The following is a 9,340-nucleotide window of genomic DNA, read 5'->3' as shown; positions in this document are numbered from 1 at the left end:
GTGGTGAGAATGTGAAACGCTTCTGTCACCCTTAATGATGCATCGAGGGTAAAATAGAAGGAAAAGCCTCGACAGTAACCTCGCACCTCGAAACTGTTGACCCTCCACAACACATGGCTGCCTGTTCCTGGTCTAAACTCACACCCGTCAGAATTTATAGCGCTCTGCTGGAGTCTCGTCTGAACCTAAGATGAAGTGGACAATTCTTTGTGCGTGACATTTGTCGAAAGGAGGCTGGAAGTAGGCTGTGTGAGAGCGGGATTGGGTTTCAGGCTGCAGGGATGGTGGGATGAATCATTTGGGGAATTTGCGTGGGGGTTATCGGGGAGGAGGTTTTTACTTCTCGGAAGCGGAACGCTGTTACAGGCAGTAGTGGCAAGGTGGTAGAGCGGCGTGTGGTGATAAAGCACAGGAGGCCCGAGACCTGACTGACACCACGGTGCTGCTGAGAGGCAAAAGCACTGGGGAGATAAAACATGGGGATGTACAACGAACAAGGGTAAGATTATTCATCCGGATTAAGAGCTTCTGTGTGCCGGTTCGTTTAAGAGATGCAAAGTGGAACTTTAAAGGGCATTCATCATCGTTTGTGTAATTGCAGCAATATAATTAGCACTTGGAAGAAACATTGGGAGGTGATATTATAATTGTACATCCCCATGTTTTATTGTTTTGTCAATTACAAGTTAATTGTTTATTTGAAAAGAGATGCTAAATGGTATTTTGTTAAACGTACAAAAACTCTCTTTCTTTCTCTCTCTCTCTCTCTCTCTCTATATATATATATATATATATATAGAGAGAGAGAGAGAGAGAGAAGAGATACTTCTCATTATGCAGATACATTTACTCTTTGCTAATTCTTTGCAGTTACTGTACACCTATATCTATACTCCAAGTTCTTTTTCTATTTTATTATATGTATTCCTATATCTTAACTTCTGCACTATTTTATGTCTTCAATAAAAATACGTATCAATTGTTTGAGGGAGCCTCGGATCTAAGATATCCATTGCCAGCAACTGCTTTTCTGCACTTGTTGTGCATTTGACAATAACTAACTTAAAAACACAACATAATAATAACAACATGACAATTAAAAAAAAAGGTATATTGGTAAAAAAACAGTTTATCTTTACAGAATGATAAAAATGTAATAACTCGGTCTACTTTATGTGTGTTTCAGGGCGGCGCTGGAGCAGCCAGAGTCGCGCCACATGACGATCAAAAAGAGCCAAGTGGGGACCCCCCTCTCCGGGCGCAGGCAGCTCAGCAAACTGCCCCCCAAAGACGTCTTCAACGACTCGATGTTTATGGGTCAGTCGATGCAGAACTTCAGGACATGAAAATGGGAAAAAGTTACCGATTTATCGTACGATGCATACACATCGTTCCACAAAAGCGGTTATTGGGGAAAGGCCCGGGATGCAATGCTAATTAAATGAATAAATCTGATCGATGATCTCACACACACACACACACACACACACACACACACACACAGTGAGGTCACCTTTTACTGTAATTGCTCCAGTCTGTTAAAGAGACACGTGCTGGAGATGATCTCTTGATAATATTTAATGGCTATAGCTAACAAAATAGTTATCAAACAGCGTCAAAGTTCTCTCCATTTACGCACAGCGCGCGCGGTGAATGATGAGAGTCATTACATCAGCCTCCAGAACAACATCACAGAGAGGCTGGCAGCACCAAACCACTCACAGGGAGCTGCTGATTACATACTGTATCAATGCAAGAGCCTCATGTTGTATCCCAGGACCATTAGAAACATGCTGACAGGTGACAAATTAAAAACAAGCCTCGGTGAATGAGTCACACGCAACAAAAGCTTCCATACGGGCCCACAAGAGGACACAGGATTTTCAGAGGAAATGATGTGACTAAAATGACCTTCGCATTCAGTGGGCCTCGACCCCGAGACGACGCTCTCTCCACCACGACCGTCAAACCACAAAGCATATAGGGCCTCTTTTCTATTTGTCACCCGTCTGTGCATTTGCAGGCTTATTAATAGCTCATATTTTAGAGTTCACTTTGGCGATTTTTTCACTCTCCTGCATCCCGCACATCTTTTCTGCCAAGCATTACCATGGAAACCAAGTTTGGGGGGGGGGGGGGGCGGGGGGACAGCTCAATACTAATGTACCCATGCTTTAATGCGTTTAATGCTTCTACAGCATATAGAGAAATGCAAAAAAGTTGTAATTTCTGTGTTATGAAATCTTTCTTCGCTCTACGCTCTGTTGCAGAATGACACGATGGACGTTTCTAGTTCATTCCATAAGAAAGATATGAATTTCCCTCTCGCGGCAGCACCACGACGACAGGCCTCGGTGGCGCTCGGTCGCACGTTTTTTATTTTTTATTTTTTTTGAAAGGTGAGTTGTAATAAAATAACGAGCGTCTCTGTTTTTTTTTTTTTTGTTTTTTGCGCCGGCAGTCGGGGGATGGACCCAAGACGACCCGTGCTGCTTGGTGGAGCAGTTCTACCCCGAGTACAACGAGTGGAGAGCAGCAGCGCGCATGGTCAACAACCGGGGCAGAGTGGCCGTGGGCACGCTGGAAGGCCACATCTACGCGGTGGGAGGGGAAGACGCCGTCAGATGCTACAGCAGTGTGGAGAGGTGAGAGGCAGCGCGTGCTCCTCGGTGTCTCTTCATTTGGCAATTATTTCAGCCGCATCTCAAGGTTGCAGTCCAAACCACATGGTGCAACCTCCGCCCTCCTGCTTATGGAACTTGATTCAACCAAGAAACGGGAACTATTGTGCAAAAGAAAAGACAGAAGAAGAAAGAAAAAAAAAAGACTTATCTTGCCCAAAAGATGGCTGTTACAGAGATGACTATGTGAATTCACCCTGAATCAAAAAAGGAATATCCACAAGTAAACTGTGGACGTTTACATGTGGGATATTCCTGGTAAATTAATAACATTATGTTCAGCATACATAAAAAAAATGTTAATAATAATACATTAACCTAACCTAAGCCTCGTTCATATAAAGTCTGATGTAAATCTTAACCCTCAACATCACATGACTGTGGGTAATCCCCCCCCCCCCCCTGCTCATTTTAAAAAGTGCTCATGAGTTGCTGAATTCATGATTTCCTGAATTTTTACTATCCAGCGAATGAAACGAGATCGTGGTTCAACCAGCCTGCATGGGGACTAGTGCACTAGAGGAGTGGTGTGAGGCACCTTCCCCACTCACCACTCAATATGGCCTACATTACTATTTACCTGAGGTTTGTGATTTAACGAGAATAATAAGCTGCTCTTTTTGAACCCTTTACTGAGTACTTTATTGAGTACTTTATCACTATATTTGTTTTAATTATTTCTTCTTGTTGTTTACATCAATGGCCAGCAGAGGTCAGCATCGAGGCAGCAATTAGATTAAACCACAAGCCATCTTTTTAGTGAGCAAGAGACCACCCGACATTTGCAGGATTTCCTTTCTTTCCTACGAAGGGCCTGATGTCACATGACACACGAATGTTGTAAACAACTCACAGAGAGAACTGTTGGCATTTTATTAACCTTTTTTTTTTTTCTTCTGTGGATAAAGCTAAAAAAATCCCTTCAATGTTACCAGGGTATCTATTCCTCACGAAAAAACAAACCATCTTTCTCACACACACACACACACACACACACACACATACACCCACACACACACTGGTACCGTCGCATGAGGCTCCTCCCATTTCCTATACTCAAATATCTCAAATAAGCTGGCTCTGCCCCCACTTCCCACAGACAGCCACTCCTTAACTGAATTCCAGCTACTTGACCCCCCCCCCCCGCTGGCTTGACCCAAACCAGCTGTAACTCTCAACGTGGTTCCCAGAGTGCATCCAATTTCTTGAAGGGTGGTCACAGTTCTAATATTTTCTGGGGGAACGTGCCACTCAAGGCGAGAATATTTGCCAATTAGGAGAAAATGTTGTTTTAGTGGGATGTGGGTTGTTCATCTAATGGCCTCAGATGGAGAGGAACAACATATTTAATAGCCTTCCAGTGAAGAGGAGACACTCAAACTCTTTCTCCCAGTGCCAATGCGTCTCTCAGAAGGCGGTGCGCTCTGTGTCGGGTTCTCCTCAAGTTTTTTTGACGCCCCCCTGCCCTCTTGAACCCCCCCCCCTCCCCCCTCCCCCATCAGGTACACCCCCGACACAGACAGCTGGAGTGCAGATGTAGCACCCTTGAGCAGCCCCCGCAGCGGAGTGTGTCTGGTGGCGATGGTCGGGTACCTGTACGCCATCGGAGGCCACGACGGCATCGCTGCCATGAACACTGTGGAGAGGTATGCTGCGAAAGGTCTACACGGTATTTTAAATGTATCAGCTTATGTAAACAAAGGGGGATCTATTTGACGTTAAGTGGCGCTACCATTTATTTCATAAATAATAAATATGTAATAAATAATATATGTTTAAAGCACGCTTTCAGACACAAGCAGGCTGCGTCTTGCATACATCGAGAATGAAAGCAGGGAATGATTTTAATTACCTGACATCTCATCAACTTTGAGAGAAATGTGAAGCGACGGAGTCAGAGGAAGGAACATGATTCATGTGAGCTGTGTAATAAAACGTGAACGGCTGACAAACCATTTGTTAAATTGGTCTCGATGACCTTCTTCATTGTTGTTGTTGTTGTTGTTGTTGTCTTTTTTCTTCTTCTTCTAGGTATGACCCACAGATGAACACATGGAGCAAGCAGGCCGCCATGCTGGGCCGGCGCACCAGAGCGGTGGCTGCCGTGCTGGGGGGTCACTTGTACGTGATCGGGGGGAGCGACGGCGAGATGGCTCTGAACTCGGGTGAGAGGCGTGGCTTAAAAGGAAAAGAGGAGACGTCATCAATCTTCAAATTATATGAACCCCCCCCCCACCAAAAAAAGAAAGAAATCCAGCAAATCCGTCACATTTAAGAAGCCTGCTAACGTCGGCTGTTTTGTTTAAAATTTGATTAACGACTCAGAGGATTAATTAATTCTCAAAATTGCCAGTGATTAATTTTCTTTCTATCGACTAATGGGTTTACTGACTCATGGTGTCGGGCACTTCTTTAAATTCTCATTGGAATACTCAATTAAAAATCTAACTACAAACACCAGCGCCTTTTGAGTTTATAGAGCGTTGATGTGACTTTTTACAGTCGTACAAAGTAGCGCTTTAAGAAAAGAATAACACATGAAAGAAGCTTAAAAGGGATACCGGTCATTTATTTATATGGGAATGATGCTTTACGAATAGCGAACTGTTATTTTGTGCTTCGAGGCATTTCGTGGTTTGACTTGTTCCCACCATTATTATGAGTTTCTTTGTTTTAAATCTCAGCTACCGTTGACAGCTTTTTGACGTGTGGCAGAACTTTAGTTACACAAAAATAACCACTAACTTGACCTTTTATTCTAGCCCGTAGTCACACGCACACATTAACACACACACACACACACACACACACACACACACACACACACACACACACACACACACACACACACACACACACACACAGGCTTTCTTAAGCCCTGTGCTCTTGCCAAAGATAAACAGGGGTTATATTGCCACTTGTCACTGACTATTTCAGTCTGTGAGAAGAGCACGTCAGTGAAATTCCCACAACTTTGTTGGGATCCCATCAAGCATTCACTGTTATTATTGTTGTAATCATTTCTAAACAGGCTTCTATTGAAAAAGAAATAGATCCAAATAAATCTTGCGTGACAATTTCCAGCTTTTCTCCTGTAGTTTCATAGTACCCTATAAGCATTTCAGTGTATATAAATATAAGCTCTGCCTGTCTGCGAGTCTGTTACTCATACAGTGTGTGCAGTCGTGTACTAAACGGTATACGTGGCCTCTTGTGACTCCTGCTATCCTCTAAATGTCCCCCAGTGGAGCGATACAACCCTGTAGACGGTACCTGGTCGATATGCGCCCACATGCTGAGTCCCAGGGAGAGCGCCGGCTGCGCCGTGTACCTGGGCCACATCTACGTGGCCGGGGGCAAAGACGAGCTCAACCTGAAGCTCTGCGGCACCGAGAGGTTTGACCCGGACACCACGAGGTGGACTCCTGTCAAACGCATGAGGAGCAAGAGGGACGACGTGAGTAGCCCCCCCCCCCCCCCTCTCCGAGACGTCAGGTGCAGTTTATTTTTAATAAACCATGAGAAAAAAGAAAAGATGGAGGGGAGCAATGCGACTGATATGACTGAGGGAAAGACACCGCTCTTAAAAAGATGATAGTTTTAGTGGAGGGTAAAAGGTGTCGACGCCGTGTTTGGATGCCACGGACTCAATGTTTTTTTGGTTTCTTTTTCTCTACATAAGAGCACAATAACGGGTGAAACTCTGGTAACTTGTAACTTTTATATTTCCGGCTTGCCATGGACGGATTGCCGGTTATGAACCGATTAACCGGACGATGCTGCGAGATGAAACATTAAGGAATCACCCAAGTTGTTAGAATTCATCCTGATGGGGTCACTATTGAAGCTTAAAGCTGTCTAGAACACATGTCTTGAGTATTGTATGCTAAAACTATTGAATTTAAGCTGTCACAGAGGTATTATGTGACTTTCTTTCATCCTTTATTGTGCCTCAGATGTCCCTCGTGGTGTTCAATGGGGCCTTGATGGCTGCGGGAGGCTCTGATGGTGTCACCAGTCTGAAAACACTGGAAGTGTACTGTCATGAAACCAACACCTGGAGGTAAAGAGGAAAACCTTGATGCTGCTTCGTGCTCATTCCTGTTGCGTCTTTCTAACGGGGCTCCAGAGACATACTCATCATTTAAATAAGGCTCTGAGCTTTAAATGATGTTTGCGTCCATTTCCCGTTAATGTGGTTTCTTGGACAACACTGCAAACACCAAACAACACAACTGGGATGCAGTGATAACCAAACCATGAATACAGCAGAGGAAAACACGCAGTTCATCGTGTACCTAGGATATTTGGTGGTCAGGATCTACGCTTGTTTTGTTTTTTTAAGGCGAGACAGACGGGTGAAACTTAATACAATAGAAAAACACATTACAAATAAGTATATAGTATGTATAGGAGAGGTTGCAGGGCTTTAGGTTTCCCGAAGGTGTGTATGCGACCGTAAAAGGAGCAAAACAGTGTTTTAAAAAGAAAGGAAAAAGAAAGAGGAAACAATAAATAGAGAGAGAGAGAGTTTTCCTGATCTACTCAACAACCGATAGGCGTAAACAAAATTGAAAATGAGCTGGATCACATACATAAATCAGGGAATAACACATTTACATTATTATTTATTGTACCGAGTGTGAAAGGACACAGGGTGCAGTCTGTAAACGTGTCCCTCGGTCCAAGTCACCGCAAGATGTTTACTCCCAAAAATTGTTAAATTTTAAATTTTACAAAAGAGGAAAGAAGAAGCCTCGTGACCCATGAAAGAGAGAATCACTCTACGATAAAAACTTTACATCAAGTAAGTCTGGCAGACAAAAGCGATCCACTTTTGTGATTCATGTAGCTCATGCCGGGCTCCTATATCTCATATATTCACGCCTTCGGGCTCCGCCGCTCGCCGAATCGGAGCTGAGTCTGTCTTTTCCTCCCTCCGTCTGTTTTTAGACACTTTGGAAGCATGAAGAGCAAGCATCCGGGCGGGAGGGTGGCCGTGCTGCGCTGAGACGACGTGAAGAGGACAGAGGCGTCGGAGAGAGGAAGAGCCCGACTACGCACTGTGAATAAAAGGACTGAACTACTGGCAACTGATGGCAGGAGCATTACATTTAATGGTTACAGTTCAAGTTATGGGTCATTTTGATGTCTCTAGCATATGAAACAGAGCTTCTTTTTTTTTTTTTTTAGAGAGAGAGATGAATCAGCAGTAAATACATTACAGTTTTCTTTTTTATTATTTCCCCTCCCAAACAGATATCACCATAATAATAGCTAGACCAATGCAGCCGAGCCAATTTTATCAGTCTGGCTCTATTGTATTATTATTATTTTTAGACATTAGACAAAAACAGAGTGATGTGTTTCACAAAAGAGTGCGTGAGCCCCGTTTGTGTATATTGTAATTTGCGTCGTGATGTTTTATTGATAAGAGCATAACAGGTATGAGCCAGAGTAAGATGGTAATTCAGGTGTTTTGGTTGAAGAACGTGCAGGATTTGGAGGTTGAAAAAAAAATACTCCATCTTTTGAATATTGAGTATATTGCTTTCAATGTTAACCTTGATGTATTGTCTTGAAGGTGAGAAACGCAGGTGGCTGTTGGAAGTGGAGAAAGTGAATGTTTTCAGAGTAATGTAGTTAAATTATACAATGAGGTGTAAATGATGTGCAAGTAATGATGTTTTATGTTGTGATCCTTTCTGCATTGCTCCAGTCATTATGTTCCCTTTGGATTTCAGATAGTCGTCGGTACATTTTGTAAGTGTCGATCAGCTTCTGGGAACATCTGTGATGCTATCACGCTTTAATCACCCCTTACATAATAGTAATAGTAATTTGTTTACACCCATCGAGTGTAAACAAATTACTATTGTGATATTTCAGCTTGCGTAAATGTTTAACATTGAAGAATCGAGGCAGCCACAAAATAGCTAAAAAAAGAAAGAAAAAAAGGAATGAAATAAAAATCAGTCGGATCAAGTATAAAAAGTGAAAAAAAATAAGGAAATCTGTGGGAATCGAGATCCCGAGCGAGATAAACGAGCTGAGTGAAATCTGACTGCTGGCATGGGAAAGCAGCGTAAGTGGCTGTGTGGGCTTCGAAATGATGACGCTCGGAGCTCTTTCCCCTGGAGAATAATGGGCTGAAATGTGGAGAGGCTGAGCACAAGGAAGGCACACAGTGAGCGACGAGGCTGCTTTCCCGGAGATACACACACACACACACACACACACAGACACACACACGAGCCAGCGGTGTCTCCAGCCAGTCCCCGAGCGCTCACAGAATGAATATATTTTTCAATTTGAGGGGAACGATGGTGAGACAAATAGCAGAGGACAGAGCACTTGCAGGTATGTTTTAAACAGGAGAGAAATAACGGACGTAGAGACTAGAGATTAATGTGGATGTGTAGAAGTTGCCAAAGACTTTGCATGCACTGTGTATACTCCATCTTTAATGTTGGATATTGGGATGTAATGAGAAAAAAATGAATGAATAACTTAAGATTTTGGGGACTGTTGTGGTCAAATTCCAATGCATTGTAAGACATATTTACTTTTTTGTACTGAATGATATGCAACTGTTCACAGGTACATATAGTTGCACTTTCCACCTCTTACCAGCAGATGACTCGTGACTGACGGAGACA

General features: G+C 43.3%; 1 protein-coding gene across 1 annotated transcript; it reads left to right on the top strand.

The window, feature by feature from the left end:
* Positions 1-383: 383 nt before the first annotated feature.
* LOC117735866 (kelch-like protein 20) lies at positions 384-5,787 on the top strand. The gene is made up of 6 exons (XM_034540760.1): positions 384-499; positions 1,187-1,317; positions 2,462-2,645; positions 4,184-4,327; positions 4,713-4,846; positions 5,780-5,787. The coding sequence occupies exons 1-6, from the start codon at positions 477-479 to the stop codon at positions 5,785-5,787; spliced, it is 624 nt and encodes a 207-aa protein (XP_034396651.1). The 5' UTR covers positions 384-476.
* The last annotated feature ends 3,553 nt before the right edge of the window (positions 5,788-9,340 follow it).

This window comes from Cyclopterus lumpus, chromosome 9, assembly GCF_009769545.1.
Source record: "Cyclopterus lumpus isolate fCycLum1 chromosome 9, fCycLum1.pri, whole genome shotgun sequence".
In the NCBI taxonomy this organism is placed as follows: Eukaryota; Metazoa; Chordata; class Actinopteri; order Perciformes; family Cyclopteridae; genus Cyclopterus; species Cyclopterus lumpus.
Note: the sequence above shows the minus strand (reverse complement) of the source record. Positions and strands in the feature narration are given on the sequence as shown.

Bases quoted from the DNA above. Each gene is read 5' to 3' on its own strand.
- LOC117735866 (XM_034540760.1), top strand. From the start codon at position 477: ATGGGGATGTACAACGAACAAGG. The intron at 500-1,186 runs GTAAGATTATTC...TGTGTGTTTCAG, and splicing joins GGGATGTACAACGAACAAGG to GGCGGCGCTGGAGCAGCCAG. The intron at 4,328-4,712 runs GTATGCTGCGAA...TTCTTCTTCTAG, and splicing joins GCCATGAACACTGTGGAGAG to GTATGACCCACAGATGAACA.